The following is an 18,001-nucleotide window of genomic DNA, read 5'->3' on the forward strand; positions in this document are numbered from 1 at the left end:
TAATCTTATTGCTGCAATTGCTGTCCAAAAGTGAGTTTTGTGCAGTTTTAATGCAACAGTGATTGCTTAAACTGAAAATACAATTATGACCACAATATCTATATTGGATTGATACATGATACATATAATAAAATACATATAATAAAAAAGCATTTGTTAGCATCCCCTTTTCTACACAAGAATTGTTTTTCTTGTTCTTAGAGGAAAAAAAATTATAATGGAGTACTTCATTTTTAAAAGGAGGCTAAAACCTCTTCCCTTTTTCATTCAAAGAAAGACTAATAAATATATGGATTATTAAGTAACTCCATTCTGATCAAAGAGGAAAAACTAGTTGGTGAAACACAGACTTCAAAACTATAGCTTAAGTGTAATATATATGGACACTTTAGAATGAATGGGAGGGAGAGGAAAATGAAAATCGTACCTCTCTTGCAAATGGTAAAGCTAAGGTGTTGAGGACTGAACTGTAGCTTTTTGAGATCTTTTTTACTGTTGATATTGATTGTGGACACTGACATGTTCAACACCCTTCCTGTATGGCAGAAAGCCCAGAACAGAATATTTTCCAGTGTGGTTATTTACTTTATTATGCTTGAACAGAGACTAATATGCTATTTGCTATGGCTTAACTTCCTCTTATTCAGGAATCTTTTATCTGCAGTGGGTCTGTGTTTGTAAAATAGAGCTGCCACACCTTAACTATTACTTCAGTACTTTAGAAACACTTATTACAGTGGAACCACGATTCAGAAAAAAATCTTTATTGTGCCTTGTTGATCTATACGAAGTTTTAACTTAATAAAAAGTATTTAAATTACTACAGCACTTCTGAAATGGGAAGATTTAATTCACTGAATAACTTTAAGCATCGTCTACCATAACGGCATACATATTTATATAAAAAGTTGCACTAACTGTCCCATGAGCTTTGTAAGGTAGTCTGAATGAACTGTCCATTTGTGTGTTTTTCCTGTGTTTGCAAATCAGCTTAAAGCAACACTTTTACCAAGCTAGAGTAGGTGTGTCCCCTGTACTCTGAAAAGTCCTCCATTGAGACAAAGTTATCAATCAAAAACATCTATCTATTCATTTTTGGTGTTACAAAATAGTAGGTGCAGAACAAAGTGCGATCTGTGGTGCAGCTGAGGTTTCTACAGCTTTGTCTGTGCTCTTCTGACAAAACTTAGTTTTTGTTTCAGCATGAAATCACATCCCTAATTAGTATAAGTTAGGGCACGCACACACACGCGCACACACGTTGCATCTCTGTTAGAGGACTTCCATTTTGAATGCACAAAATCCTAAGACTGTACAACTGTAGCGAAGCCAAAACGCATTTTGGCCTTTTCTTTTTTTCTCTCTTTTTTTGCAATGGCTATATGAATTAGATATGTGTTTTTTCTTTTCCCACTCCACCTGTTTCACTTCTAAAATACTGTGAAGTTTGCATGCTTTTATGGATAGAAGCATCTTAGGAAATGCTGAAACTAGTTTTATGTAAAACTAAAGCATTAAAATATGTGACTTTATTTCTGGAAACTTAATCCTGGGGAATACTTGGATAAAAGTTTAGCTCTATAGAGAGCCTCTCATCCATATTTAAAGTAAGTTGAGTACTTTCACACTATAATGGCAGGGTATTACAAATTGGAAAGGCAACATCACAGCAGTAATTTCTTTTGAAATGTAAAGGCAGCTAGTTGCCAACTGCTTCTCAAGATGAAGGTATAGATTTGTGGAGTCACTGCTACTTTACACGTGCAAACCTTATGCTACTGAATTTAAAATGAATTGCTGCTGACTTGGCAAGATTAAATGTGTGACTGGATCATTCAGAATTGAATTTCCTGTTTAGCATGTTACTTTTCCTTTTTGGTGATTGGGCTTAGAGAGAGGAAGGTCTTGCAGGAAAAAGCTTGCTCCAGCTTTAAAAACCAACATGAATGTAAATATTTTTGACATCTATAGTTGTACAGCTTTTCATCGTCTTTTCCTTTACAAATGGGTGGTAATAGATTAAGAATGACTGGTATGCTTTCGGATGAATAGGAAACCCCAAGAGACTTGTGATTAAATGTTTTCCTTGAAGTGTTCACTTTTGTTTAATGCTTGAGCAAAACCTTTTCTTGTTCAATAACTGTATTGAACCCTATATTTAGAAACTGTGTGCTTTGCTTTTTTCTCCTCTTCATTGTATGAGTACAAAATTCTTTATTTCTCAAGATGTTTTTCATAGGGTTTTTATGTGCAGAGAACTAAGCAGAAATCTTTTTTTGATATGGAAATGGGAGAGAAAATGCATCCTCTGTATAGCAAAAGATTTATGATTGCATTTTTAAAACTCATATTTACTAAAATGAGTGTATTTTGTTTGGGAGAGTTCTTTACCAACTTGGATACAGAGCAATTTGCTATGAAGTACTGCATAATCTGTGTAGACACGTAACTTCAACAAGGTACCTGAAGGAAGACTTGCTAATTGAACTTCTGGTTGCCAGACAAAAAAATTGAACAGTATCACTTTGAAATTGTGCTTTGCATGCATCCAGCGATCAATTAGATGGACAAATATGTATCAGTTCTGAATGGAGGTCGTTCTCTCTCTCTTTCCTTCCTTCTTTCTTTCTTTTAGTTGCTTAGCAAGCTGTGCATGAGTGAAACAAAACCCTTGCCAAAATTTTGTGAGTGACTGGAAGAGGCTTTTTTTAAACTCTCTTGCTGTTTTTAATTCCCTAACTTTGAAGTTTACTACTTCTGCTGTTTAGAACCATTTCCATATTCAGTAAAATCAAGTCTGAGAAATCTCCTTTCTAAGGCTCTTATTCTAGAAAAAAATATCTTACGCTCCTTTCTCAGATGAAACTGCTAACTCATTTCCTGGACCAAAATTCAGCATTCTGCTTTATTAATATGAAAGTATAGAAATTGATTTTTCTTTCCAAAATGTATTGTTAGTTTTGTGGAGAAGCCTTGAAAAAGAGCCCACCTAGAACTGTGGGGTACCCTTAAAAAATACTGAAATACTTACTCCTTTTGTAACACTTTTATGTTTAGATTACCTGCCTATCTGCTCTACAACAACACAATTCTAGCCAACAGCTGACAGAGCCGTATACTTTACTTCAGCTCCAATTTAAAACAACCTAATGTATTGTAACAGTTTTCAAAGAGAATAATGCCCAAAAGAAGTCAGTGAAGACCTCAAGTGGCTTTCTTCCTTGCTGTCTCTGTCATTGCTTATCAGTGTTTTCTATGAATTGCTAGCCATTTTCCTTAAATTTTGATCCCTTATCTGCTAGAGCAGCACTAAACTGTTTTACCAGACTAGTGAACAATGTAGGCACAGAAGTATTAAGGGCTTTAATGGTCTACTGCTGTTGAATACAAAGTAAGTGAGATCAGCCAATAATTGTAGCTGTGTCATTTCACATTCTGCAATCTGCAGTTCTTTTTACCCTGTCCAATTTTTTTTATATCTTTTGTCTTTTATTTTGGAAGATACTGAGATACTGAACGCATGCAAATGCAGTTGTGTGTGTGAGTAAACTTTGTTTTTACAAAAAAAAAAAAATTAAGATTGATCTAATATGGTCAGTGAAAAGTTTTGTCTTGATAGATTCTTTTAGAGGATTCAAATACTGGGTCACTACCATATGGTATTGAGGTTGGAAAAATACAGTATTCAATGTATTTTTAAGTAGTCAGTTTCTGAATGTATCTCAGAATTACAGCAGGTGGAAACGTAGAAGTCTGCATAGATCAGTCATGTGCTGGAATTTGTAATGTGAAGGAAGTATAAATGAACAGCGTTCTGTTTGTTCTCTTTTGTTCCATGTTTGTATCATGAAATGTCCAAAATGTAATTGCCTTTTTTCTTTACCACCATTGGACTTTCATAGACAATGGGAGTTGTGTGGCTCTGCACTGCACATTGCAGGTGAAGGAGGAATAGCTAATTCCAGGTAAATTACTCCTTTCAAAAGGCTAAGTACGCTTTCTAGGTCATCAGCTATTCTCATCCGCTCTCGGACTACTGTTGAGTAGTCCTCGGAAGAGGCTCGACTGAATCATTCAACCACCAAAATTTTTTTGGTTGGGAAGATGTTCCGTAGTTCCACTTACAGTTACTTCTGAACATTGCGCAAAGTTGGTGACATTTGGCAACTTGAGCAATTTAGCATACCTCAGCGGTACTACAGCCAGAAATATCATCCCACCCTAGCCCTCTGCCTGCTCCCACAGCCTGCGTCAGCAGCCGCTCAGAGCTCCATCTCCCGGGACGTCCAGCATTCCCGTCTTGGTCTGACTTGGCAGGCGTGCGCCGTTCGCAAAGCGCTCGGGTGTTGTCTTTGCTGCTTGTGCTGTGGCTGCTGGTTCTTGCGTGGCTGTAACTGTAAAATCTTCACTTAGCCAGTTGGACCTTCCGCTGTTTGTCTAGGGGCTTTAACTTGCCTGTGCTTTGGCAGTTTTCAAATCACAACAGGGCAGAAAGAAGCTAATTTCTATTTTTCAGCACTCTGAATGTAGACTCTTCATTTTCATCCATGTTACTGAGGGAGAAAAGTTTCCTGATTCACCAAAATGAAAATCCTGGGTCTCTGCAATATTGTGTCATAACGGGGTGCATGTATAGAAAGCACAGAATCAACTCTAAACCTTGTTCTACGATCCAAAGGCTACAAGTAACAGGATGATAATCTTTGTGATCAGTCATGCAAGCTACATTCCCATTACTTACCTGTATGATGTATTTTCCTCAATGTATACCGTATAATTTTGAAAAAGGTAGCTCTGGCCGTTGCATTGTAGGCTGCGTGTTTCAGAAGGCTCGGGGGTATCCTTGGGTAGCATGTGCCTGTGCAGTGCGGCGGTGAATTCTGCCACCTACGTACAGGCTTCTAGTATGGCCTTGCAGCACAGATGTTCTTCTGCAAGAGAAAAAAATAGCTTGTTAGTTGTTTTGCGACTCCTTTCCTACCACTTTCCCGCAGGCCAGTACTATAGAACTTAGTTAACTGTGAGTTTTGCCTGGGGCAGCTGCTTCTCCGTTACTAGCAACCGGCTTTGTACAGGAATGCTCCTGTATGAGGAACATGCTCTGCCGTTCCTTTCGGAGAAGCGGGCTAGAGAAACAAATTCAGATACCTTCCTGCAATAGCATGCTGTCCGATAGATAGGCAGCACTACGATATTGGTGGTAGGTATCAATTCAGAGTAGTATTTGCTTCCCCCCCCCCCCCCGATTTCTCCTGATCAGCATATAGCTGATATTTAAATAAATAAAAGATGCATACTTTGTTTTTTTTGTTTTTTCTTTTTTTTTTTTTATGATTAGCATTAACATAACAGCATTAACATAGGTAATGCATCTCTTGCTGGAAAAAATGTGCTACTACTGCAAAGGGAATTTGAGACATCAGAACTGACCTTGTGGTCTGAAATGAAGGATAAATGATGGTTAATCAAGCTTAAGGGTTGGGGTGGAGCAGAGTGATGTGAGGGAGGCAGTATAAAATGTCATTAGAAAGAAGAATAACTATGAAAGTGTGATCAATGCGCTTGTAACCAGCTTTGGATTTTTGCAGTGTGAATTTTTTTTTAATGGAACATTTGTTACTTTGGATACTTGTATAACTACCTATACCAGTTTTTATATCACAAAGTTTTTGGGTTTTTTTTAAGAGAAAAATTGTCTCTAAGAACTCTGTTGTGCAGGCCACAGAGCAGGCCCGTGCTGAATATAGGTCTCTTTGCCCCATTCTGCCAATCAGAACCAAATCCTATAACTTTCTAGATAGGGATTCCACTCTTACTGCGTAGACCAAACTGCCTATATTCAAGAAATGTGATGTCAAGTTAGAAAATCAATCATGGGCACAGAAAGAAAAGACTCCTTGCCTTTTCCTACTGTAATACTTTCAGTTAAATTTCAATAATCTTTTTTTTTTTTCTTCTTTACTTGCGTGAAATCCTCAAATCTCTAAACTGAGGTGATTTTGGGAGGTGGTGGAGCTTTAGTTTCCAGATACAAAATTTGAATTTACTCTATGGAATTCTCATGGAGGATGGGAGAGAAACTGTATACCTATTTCACAGCAGACTTGCTTTAAACAGTATAATAGGAAAAACATAGCATATCTTCCACTTTCCCTTTTTGGTTTTTATCATTTTTCTGCTCTACAAAAATTAATATTTTCTGCAACTGTTAAACTTCTGTAGTGTTTTAGAAGACTTGCTTGTAATAGTCGTTCTTTTAGTTTCGGTGAGGAGCTTTTATTTTTTCCTTTAAACCTGTAGTTGTTTTACACCTGTAAAGCGTAAATCATTACTGACTTATGGTCTGAAAGATCATATGGTTCATCTCTTAAACTCCGTGAGGACAGAAAGGTAACAAATTAGTTTTAAAAGGTGTGTTCTTGTAGATGTTGACAAGCCTGGATTTTATTTTCTCTCTCCTGTGTATCTGATTCCTACTGTTGTAACTGTTTTTTCCATTTTGCTTTCTCGTTTCCTTTGGTATATTTTCCCTTTTAGTAGATTCACCTTATGTAAAAAGATTTTCTGGAATATTTCAACCTGCTTGTAGGGTTTGGTAACTCAGTTTCTTCCAGAACACAAAACAATGAAAAGTTGCCCAATGATAACATTCTCCCCTGCTGCAGAAATGCACATGACCTGGTTCAAAGGACGATGTTAGACTGCAGGAGACGGCACAGGGGTGAGAGAGAGCTCAAATAAATACATGTTTGTAGCATGTAATAACATTATTCTAGAAAATATTTTTATTAATGCCTCTGCCTGTAATGGCAGGCAAATTAATAGAGGTCAGTTGAATGGAAGCAAATAATGGCTAGCATCTGTTTAACTTTATTCATCTAATAAAAAAGATCAGTAATTGTTGGAATAACAAATATGCAATTTGAGTCTTGTGTTCAAATTCATAGTTTGTACAAATGACATTGCTATGAGTGATGTTGCTATTTAAATATTGATTTAAAAGTAAGGAACAGGAAAGAGCCTTAACCGTAGGGTAAATGTTATATATTATCACTGCAAGTAAGGAGTGTAATTTTATTTTAAGTAAGTTTATTTTAAAATTGATTACATATAATACATGCTCTATAATATATCATATTTTACTTGGAAAAAGCCTCATCTTGCCACCACTTGTTTCAAAACGTAAGGAGCTTTAGCACATGAGCATTTTTTGAAAATCATGGCATTTCCCACTAGCATGTTAATGACTGGCTAGTGAACCAACTTTTAAATGAACATTTCATCTATATTCAGATTTGTAAGTGGAAAATAAACTTTATAAATTTCTTTGGCTTTTTTGCTTAACATGCATTTTTAATACTTTCTTTCCAAAGCACAAACTGTCTTAAAGGAGTAGTGACAGGATACATGTGTACCTCTTGATATAACATGAAGTTATACCCCATTAAGACTTGCTGTCATATTCCAAAGATTGGATCTTTGCTGTTGGATGCAATTATGTGTGTTGTACGAACCTTCTCACGCTATCCATACTTTCTGGTCCATATATAGGCCCCTAAATTTTATGGTCCAAAGGTTATGATATTCACAAGGCTTCTTGTATCGGGTCTCAGGATTAAAAGGACTTAGCCTTAGAATTTCATTTAGAAGAGGCTTCTAATAAAGTGCACATTTAGGACATATGCCCTAAAATGCTTTTTCATGTCTGACTTTGTAGAGCTTTTCTTATTCTGAAGCTTGCCAGTATATGCCAACCTAATGAAAGGGATTGTTTTCTCTCAAAGGCTGTACTGTAAATAAGCAGTTAATTCGCTCCATCAGCCAAAGATCTGGGTTGCCAGGAGGGAGTCAAGGACCACATCGCTCTCCTACCTGCCCTGTGGTTTGTGCATTTATTTTGTGGAAAGAGGAAAGGGCTTTTACTATAAGCATGCAACTATTTCAAAATAAAAATACTTTGTGCCTTAAGGAAAAATGTCATGCTTGGACTTGCAGAATCCAGATGGCTATTTTTAGGGTTCTTTTGATTAACGGAGTCCAAAACAATCAGTAAGCCATCTTAAGGTTCTAAAATATTACCCTGGCAAATGAAACATCTTAAAGTTTTGCTTGATATAGAAGCCCAAAATTGGTTTTGATGAGTTTTTCTTAATTTAGAACTTAACTATCTGTGCTATCATCAAAGAAATATATTACATGTAACGACTGCTCTTTCTACTTGCTCCTTGAAGTCTATGTCAGTGTTTTCTTGTGTAGTAGTCTAAAAAATTATGATGAACTTTTAGACTCACAAGTATTACTCTGTTGATATCTGGATATTTGATTTGTTGAAGATGAAATCCAGTGGTTTCCAAATAATCTCACCTTGCAACTTGCCTTATTTTAAAAAAAGAAAACGGGGGTGAGGGTGAAGTCAAGTCTATGAAGATGCTAGACCTGACACTGAACATTTTTGACACTACTACTAAATAGTCCATTCTGTTGAAGTGTTATTAGCAGAACAGCAGAAAAAATACTAAATCATGTTCTGTTGATATCTGTATTCTATGGCAGTAGTGTTACGTTCTCAGAGCAGTTGAAGTTGGAAAGGACCTATAGAAATCACCTAGTCCAAGCCCCCTGCTCAAGCAGGGCCACCTAGAGCACGTTGCCTAGGACCATGTCCAGGTGGCTTTTGAGTATCTCCAAGGAAGGAGACTCCAAAACCTCTCTGGGCAACCTGGTCCAGTGCTCCGTCACCCTCAGAGGAAAGCAGCTTTTCCTCATGTTCAGAGGGAACTTCCTGTGTTTCAGTTTGTGCCCACTGTCTCTCGTCCTGCTGCTGGCCACACTGAAGAGTCTGGCCCCATCCTCTTGACACCCTCCCTGCAGATACTTAAACGCATTGATAAGATTCCCCCTCTCAGCCTTCCCTTCTCCAGAAGGGCAGCACAGCCCTCTGGCGTATCGGCCACTCCTCCCAGTTTGGGATCATCAGCAAACTTGCTGAGGGTGCACTCTGTCCCTTCATCCAGGTCACCGATGAAGAAGCTGAACAGGGCTGGACCCAGTCCTGACCCCTGGGGGACACCGCTAGCTACAGGCCTCCAACTAGACTCTGCGCCGCTGATCACAACCCTCTGAGCTCTGCCATTCAGCCAGGTCTCAATCCACCTCACTGTCCACTCACCTAGCCCACACTTCCTGAGCTTGTCTATGAGGATGTTATGGGAGACAGTGTCGAAAGCCTTGCTGAAGTCAAGGCAGACAACATCACTGCTCTCCCTCATCTAATATTAGTTCCACATTCTAGATACAAAAAGTTTTGTCAGGCAGTATTTGGAAGATTGGGATATATTCATTCAGTTTGGTTAGTGAACTCTGAGAAATGTCTGAAAGTACTTACAATTATTTGTATCTTCTGGGAGGGACAGTAGCTTCTATGGCATGTCTCTACCAGACCAGTTTGATGTATGGAGCTTGAATCAGACCTTCAGAAGTCGCTTTTCTCTTCATCAGAGCAGTTTCAGCACATCAGTGTTGCATCTGCCATTTGGCTCAGCCCTCAACTGACTTTCTAATGAAGCCTTCGCTGATGAAATCAGCGCTACCTAGGCTTTATGGGGAACTGCTTGGAGGGAGCCTCATTAGAGAGGTCAGGAGAGAAAATTATATCCCTCTTCTGCAAGGTAATTCTTGTTTTTGGAGTGGTCTGTTATTAGCCTGGCACTGCGACCTCTCTCTCGCAGTGCTGTGAAAGCCCCCGGAGCTTGGGCTGCTAGAGGTGGGGAGAGGTACCTGCAGGCTGCTAGAAGCCACGGGGGTCTTGCCGAAGCACTCTTTTTCTTGCTGAAAAGGTGTTCAAACTGCAAGAAGTAGAGAGTTCTTTTAGGGTTCATTAATGAAAATAAAGTATTTAAGTTTCCTTTCTCTTTAATGTAAGGTGTAAAAAACAGCGTGCGTTATCTATAATCCATGACTGAAGTGACTTCTGTAATACGGCAAGGCATGTAGCTACTATGTAATACAATTACATGACATACATTCAGAAAATAAAGCTCATTAGTAATTTACTTTTTAAAATTAAAAGACACTTCTGTGCTATATAGGACTTTGATATAAGACTTGGTCCAATATTTATCAAATTCTTAAATCATATAATTTATCTAATTTTAAATAGTATTAAACAGTTTACTTAACATTCAGTGGATGTGGAACACCAATTTGAAAAATAATACCATTGCTCTGATAGAATCCTTTTCTATCATTAACAAAAGCTAACTGTAAAGTAAAAGGTCTCTCTTATCCCTTGATGACATAGTACAGATTTTAGAATATTCTGTTTATAGAAAATCTTTCTAGATTTTAATAAATATTCTGGGTAGCCACTTGTATTTCCTGTGTTTTGCTCTGAGCGTTATTTTCCGAAAGTCAGCATTTATAAAAGGGGGAAGGGTTGGTTCCTTTACCAAGAAATATAACAAAAACTGAAACCAGAAAAGTTGAAATAGCATGTCTCTACCCTCAGCCATTTTGAAATAATAAATTTTAAAATTTTAGATACAGAAGTCACAACACAGTAGTTTAGAATTTGAAGTTTTGCAACTGGAAAGGATAGGATATGGTATTTTCCAGTACACCTCTGTTATAGATGAAAACAAAGACTGACTTTATAGACTCCAATTTATTAGGCTGTGGCAACAGAAGGAGATACCAAAAACTTAAATTGCAGGACAAATAAAAACCACAGATGCTTGAACACTGTTTTCCTTTTTTAACAGGTGATAAGTTAGTATTTGCATGAAGCATTGCTTTAAAGAACCATTAAATCCCCAGTTTAATCTTCTAATAATTTATTCCACTAAGGAAGAGTCAAAACAAGAAACTGATTGCTGCAGAATTAATCCGCACCCATTTTTTAACATCAAGAATGCTTTTCTTTTTATTTTGAAATTTCAGGAGCTCCAATTTCAAAGACTTACCAGAGAACTGGAGGTGGAAAGGCAAATTGTGGCTAATCAGCTAGAAAGATGTAGGCTTGGAGCAGAATCACCAAGTATCGCCAGCACAAGGTACAAGTCCTGATGACTTTACTTTCATATGTCCCTTAATTTAAAGGGCTTTTTAGTGGTGCTTATGTCTTTCATATATATATGTGTGTGTGTGTATATATATACACACACATATATACACACACATATGCACACACTTATATATGCATATATATACACACATATGGATAGCTGTTCACCTCCCATTAGTACCTTAAGTATAAAAAATGAAGATTTGTTATGAAGAGTTATGAGAGTGTTAAAAAGGCCTCTCTAATTACTGATTACACTTTCAGTATAGTGTATGTAAAGCTTCAATTTTGCTTTAAGTTTGCTGAAGTTTGTTTTTAAGATTTAGCCAAAGAAAAATGTGGTAGGCTTATAAATATTTGTATCAAAGTAACAGTACTAGTTAAATGAAGTAATCTACAATATTGTTTTTTCTGCATTAATTATCTAGTTTTATCCAGCTCTTTTAAAGTACTTTCTATTGTTAAATTTGTTTCAGGGAATATCTTGTTATATGCATGTTGTTAGCATATTTTAAAAATTGCAAAACATACCTAATGTATTTAACATACAACGACAATAACTATAGCAACATATTTTATTATTATTATTTTTTTAACTACAAGTAGTACACTGGTTTATTATTATTGTTATTTCTTTAGCAAACTTTTTAAAACTAAATGCGTTTGGGTGGTCATTTGTCTCAAAGATATTAAATGATTGGTAGCTCTTGAATCTGAAAATCTTGATAACAATATACTTTCTTATGAAACAATTGTATCTGCATTTCAGGTTACAACAAACTTCATGTTGATATATACATATATATATATGGAATATTTTCTGAACACTGTAATTTCTTGCCTTAAATACTGTTCGTCTCTGTATTCTTTCAGCAATAAACTTAGGCATCATTTTGAATTGTTTCAATTTTGAATTGTGGCAATAACAAACATTTCTGCAAATCAAATGGAAAGTTGTTCCTGCAAAAACTTAAGAAAAAGGAGGCAATTATTAAAAAAAAAAAAAAAATCCAGTGTACCAGCTAACGATTGCTTTAAACTTCAGACTACTTGAGCTGAGTTGTCATTTGACAGTATTGTTATTGGCATGCTAACTCTTCTGCTTGAGAAACTTTGAAATATTCAAGAATATTCTTTGAACAAAATGACTATTTTATACCCTCCTGCCTGCCTCCACCCTCCATTTTCCCCCTTCTGTCTTCCCTCTGGATCAAAATATTCCACAGCTGTTGTTCAAATGTTGCTTTGAAACCTTAAAAAAGTTAAGATCATGTGAGAGCATAAGATACAAGCCTCAGTCATTATTATTTATGTCTCCAAGTAGCTCTCAGTCCTTAGTATCCAATTTCAGTTAATTTGCCTGAGCAGTATAAAAGAAAAACAGTTTTTCTGCATCCCAATCCAGCAAATTTCACAGAGAAGACCAGAGTTATCTTATCCCCTAAATAATCTAATGGTCAGTGCAGTTTTTGAAATAATATGCAATTACCAGTCTATTCAATGTGTTAGAGATAAAACGGTTGTATCAAATACTATCATTTACCAGGATGGAAAACATAATTTACAGAATTTGTAAATATGGAGTAATTTCTGCTTTTGGTTGCTTTCTTACAACTAAATGTCACTTACTTGTATAAAAGAGATAATGGAAGTGTAGGGGAAGAAAATATTAGCACTTGAATGAAGTTATTTTGTTATGTATATTAGCATGTGTAAATTTGTGAGTCTAATTAAACTCTTCAAGCACATGTTTTCAGGGACCATAAGTTTTCCATAGTTATTAATAAAGTACTTCATAGACTCAAAAATAAAACCTAATTATATTCTTAATTCTTACAGGCACCCCTATATTCTGACCCCATTCTTATTTTTCTAAACTTTCTTATCCCAGATAGAATTAGTCCTGTACCAATGATAATGTGCTGTGTTACAATTACAGCAGGATACTGGGTTAAAACTCGGATCTGGACAATATGCTCTGAGAGATGTGTGTCCTTGGTTAATTCTTTGACTCATTATCCTTTAATGTGCATATGCTTTCTAAGAGATGTGTGAGAAGCAGAAAAAATCTGTATTTGAATATGAGATGCTTCCATTTCTTCACAATTGCTTCCCATGGAGCTAGTTCTAAGAGAGCTGTTGGAAGAATCAAGTAAGGTAAAACAATAGCTTAATGAGGGGTGTCAAAGCAGACACAAATACAACAGCAAAATTTACAGCCATAAAAATGTGTATTCTCCCAAACTGGGTGTTGCAAATGTTTTTGTAAGGCTGCCAAGAAATTAAGTAAGAGGGCACCTGAGGCATAGAGAAGGTTGGAAATTGAATGCTGTCTTGAGAGAGAGGCTGGGGAAGGCTAACAGCCTCAGCAAAGAAACACAGAGACCTGAGCATCCAGGAAGCAAGATGAGCTGTTTTTCCTAGCCAGGTACAATGTCTGTCCTGAGGGGGTCTAAAAAAAAAAAAAAAAAGAAAAAAAAAAAGAAAAAAAGAAAAGAAAAGAAAAAGAAAAAAAAAAGTGAAATTGAAGTATAAGATGTATAGGCCTTTTTATTTTTACCTTTTGTTCAGGTTTTCTGTTCCTGAGATCAGCAATGCTTTGTATCAAAGATAGCGCTTTAATCTCCTCATGCTTGCAGGTTAAATGTCAGGGATTCAAGTGCACTGTCTCTCCCTTTAACACAGTTAAAAACATTTGGGAGCGTAAGGCTCTGTTTTGGAGGTCCAGCTGAAGCTTTTGTTGACCTCAGTGGTGTGCTAATGCCTCTAATTTACCTGCTCATAAACCAGATCTCTGCAAGCAAGCGTCGGCCCGGACGTAGTGCTGCTCACGCAGACGGACGCTGACCCAGAGTCACAGGTACCTCTGTGGCAGCGTGAGCCTGTCTCAGATGTGGTGGCTTTGGCTTTAAGATGGCTTAGAGAGGTGTTTGAGCCAAAATGTGGAAAAAATAATAATAAAAAAAATTTCTGGTCTGTGTTTCAGTCAACTCATTCCTCTGAGCCAGCTCATCTCCCAGGGGCACAAGTGCTGGTGCCAGCTTAAGGGAAGTGGTGGGCACAGCTGGCGAGAGAATGGGGAAATACAACATCAACAGCTTAGATCAGCTTAAACTTCTCTGCACCTAGTACGTCTAGCTTCTCAGCAGGTCGTGGTGGTACGGAGCCAAGCACCGACAGTGTGGAGCACAGGCAGCACAAATGTGGCGACGGTCCGCGAATGCGTGCCTGGGTAGCTCTGTCTGGAAGAAGGCCCAGGTGATCGGAGCATCACGCACGGAGCACACCAAGGAGGACTCTCGTTTCGGAGGCACAGTCCATTTCGTTACTGCTGGATCCTCAGGAAATGTGTGTGCTCCTTTGTTTTAAACAGGGTGGGTTTACTGGTTCACACTGAGCCTGCACAGGAGGAAAACATTCCTGTTCTAGTCCACCATGGATAGTGACTACAACTGGACTTTAATAATAATGATAGTCATATGGACATTTGAGCTGGCCACATAAAAGAGGGTGGCTTGGTTAACTATCCATCAATATTTGGAAAGCAACACTCCTTTTTTTGTCTTGTGACAAAAATAAAAAATTTTCTAAGCCTGGAAAAATTAATTAGCACAGTGCCTGGTTTGTCTGACCTAAACCAGGTCTTTAGCATTTTTGTTACATGAAGTAAACTCTTCAAAAGCATTCTTTTATAGTTAATATCCTATAACCCCACCTTGACATTTTCCTTATGTTTAGCAAATACAAAATGATTTATTTCAAAGCAGAACCACTTAGAATTAATCACTTTACCTGCTAATAAATATTTCCGCATGGTCCTCCATGCAGACATAGGAGGAAAAAATCCTCCTGGTGCAGTAGGACAAGAACTGGCCATCAAAGAACGTACTTTTGGTTTAAGTTTGTTTTTATGTTGCCCACCTGTTTTCCAGCCAAATTGTAAATGCAAGCAACATGCAGGAATAGCTGACTGTTTTGCTCCCTTAAAAGGAGAGTGAAGGATGAGTACAAGAGCAGATCTTCACATCCTCAGGCATTATAAAGTAATGGGTGGAGAAAGAAGCAGTAGGTAAGACGTAGCTCAGAATTCCAGTATGTCTTTATTTAGTTTATCTGTAGGTTACCTGCCTGTTAAAATTATTTCCTCTCATAATTTTTTTATAAATGGGTAATCTGCTCAGACCTTCTAAGATCTTTAATGACATCCCATACACTTTCAAGCCTCTTAAGAGACTGAAATGACTCAGGATAATGTCAGTGTTATACATAATTAAATATTTTACGTGTATTAGACACTACAAGGTCTTAGATGGCTGGGAAGAACAATGTGAGGTTTCAGTTATATCCGTTTACTACTTGTTTCATCCTATAGCATGCACGTTTCCCTGGAAAGAAGCAAGCAGGCTGTTCAGGCTCCCTCTCCGCATTGCTCTCGACTTCAAATCAGTAACGTGACTGATTCAGATTCGGTTCTGGGCTGCCAGGCGTGTTGCAGCACGTGCTGATGCAGATAGAGGTCTATAGGTATCGAGGTTCAGGAGTCGTACTCATTTTATTAAAGAGGTTGCCTCACCCTCTCAAGTGGGTTATATGACTCTCACAGTAAACCTTTCTTACTGATTTCACGAGTTATTGTATCTAACTTGTCAAAACTGAGGGTTGTTGGGAACGAAAAGGCTCATATTTATTAATTTAATTGTAAAATACTGCACTCAGATGCTTGTCACAAACACTTTAACAAAGGAAAGCAAAATGACGTAAGTGGCACAGTAGACTTCTATCTTTTAAAGAATGCAAGTCCTGTTGGCAGGACAGTAAACAGTCAAAAAATATTTTGACATTTCAAGATGGAGATCCTTCGAAGCACTGTTCTATTCGGAGCAGTTCATTCAAGCAAGTCTTCTGAAAGGCCATTTTTAATTGCTTCTCATTGTCATTCTGATCATAAAACTTGTGCCACAAGTCAGCTTCATCTGGGATGTAAGAAAAAAATCCAAAACTGCAGCATTAACTACAATATAGTAATGGCTCCTACCAGCTGGAATTAAACATGTATACCTGATTTTCTGTAGGTCATTTATATTCAAGTACATGCAAAATATTTTCATTAATCTGAAGTATTCATTTAATTTGAGTAGTAGTGTGACAATATGAAGTCTTCTGGGCTTTATAAAACTAAATGTATTTTATAGCTACTAGAATGGTGGAGTTTTTTGCTTTACATAACAGATTATATTTTAATTAGTATTGAGAAAAGAAGATTATGTGCAGTTTCTGCAGTAGTGAAAAATATTCTAGAGGGATTCAGTAAAATATTACACTCTTCAATTGAGCATTGATACTTTTCTGTGGAATGACCATATATTGCACTTTATGCTTGCACACACATTTCTTATGTAACGGCAGAATGCTTATAAGGAGTGTAGACAGAGTAAATGGTTTTGCTTGAAAGAGAGCACACCGCTGGGTTACCCCGGGCAACTTCTGTTCGTTTGCGGGTCTGTAACGTGTGCGACGTCTCCAGGCTCTGCGCCGCCCCCGCGCTCCAGGCGTTCCGCTGCGTGCAGCAGCACGCCGCTTCCCGAGAAGGGTGTTCGCAGTGAGCCCGTCTGGCTTTAATTACTCCTGCAGGAACTGGTTCATTTTGTTCATATAACATACCAAATATTTCAGACATTTCAAATAGCCTATTTGAAATTTCTTGCATATATGGTAATATATGATGTCACCAAATTTTCATGGCTAATTATAATGTCCATAAAAATTACCTTTATAAGCAGTATGTGCTTTCTGGAGGGGGAAAAAAATCACAGTCATTTAAATCGTTTATTAAGCTAGTATTCTTATTGAAATTTGAAAACAAAAAAAAATCAAGCAGCTGCAATAAATATAAAATGTAAATACAAAAAGATATAATTAATTATCTTTGTTGCAGAGCTAAATGCACAATAAAAGCAGGCAGGGATAAAATGTATTTCACAGTATTTAGTAAAATATGAATAATTTTAAATCAAGATGTCCTAGCTGAACATTATAGAGCTATTGGAAGAACATTTTTTGGCACCTAAATAAATATTCCATTTATCCAAGAAATTTAGAGGGAATAATGATTAGATTATTAGTAGCTAGCTAGGAACTACTTGCCACGTTAGATAAAACAACTGGTCCTCAGGTTTCCTGACAGTGGCTGGTACTAACCATTGCAGGGGAAGAAACCATCTCTGTTGCAGAGTGAATGAATGTCCCTTTGTTAGAAATTGGTGCATGCCACGATTGTTTTAGGCTTTATAGTTCTTATTTAGTATGTTATAAATCCTCTTTAATCTAACCATAGAGTTCCTATTTTCTGTATTATAAAAAATAATAGATAAATATCTGGGTTTTATTTTATTACGTTTTAGAATGCAATCATGTCTTTTGACCTTGATTACAGAACTTAACAGTGGATCATGTTGGTTTTGTTTGTTCTTTTGTTCCCAAAACCATCAATCTCACTGAGTGTCTCCTCCTCTCTCTATACCATTTGGTTACACTATGTACTTTAATATGCTCTTATTTTTGAATTATCTTAGGAAATTAACTCATTTCTTCTCATCTTCCATTTCTGCTGCTTCCCTGGTAGAAAGGACAACCAGAAAAGGGCCATTAGTTTACATAACAACATCAGCAAATTTTCAGTATTTTTTTCATGTTCTCTTCACAACATAGTGTTTATTGGCTTCTTTTGACTGTACCTACATGTTAGACAGAAGTTTTCATTGGCATATTTCCTTCCATATTTGTACAGTTTCTTATTTGCTACAGGGGATTTTAGATTTTTTTCAGGTTTTGGGGCAGTCCTGTGAATGTGAGTAGCAGTGAGTGATGCTTATGGGTACTTTGATTAGTGGTTAAAGTGGACATACAATTTATGGTGTATGAGCTCTTACTAATATTCCT

The 18,001-nt window shown here is 37.1% G+C and overlaps 1 protein-coding gene across 1 annotated transcript in view; it reads left to right on the plus strand.

The window, feature by feature from the left end:
- PKP4 (plakophilin 4) overlaps positions 1-18,001 on the plus strand; it is a 96,678-nt gene that overhangs the window by 28,879 nt on the left and 49,798 nt on the right. Inside the window, exon 3 of the mRNA XM_067299474.1 lies at positions 10,939-11,051. Coding sequence (XP_067155575.1) covers positions 10,939-11,051 — 113 coding nt within the window. The remainder of the gene's footprint in view (positions 1-10,938; positions 11,052-18,001) is intronic.

Source organism: Apteryx mantelli, chromosome 6 (assembly GCF_036417845.1).
Source record: "Apteryx mantelli isolate bAptMan1 chromosome 6, bAptMan1.hap1, whole genome shotgun sequence".
Classification (NCBI taxonomy): Eukaryota; Metazoa; Chordata; class Aves; order Apterygiformes; family Apterygidae; genus Apteryx; species Apteryx mantelli.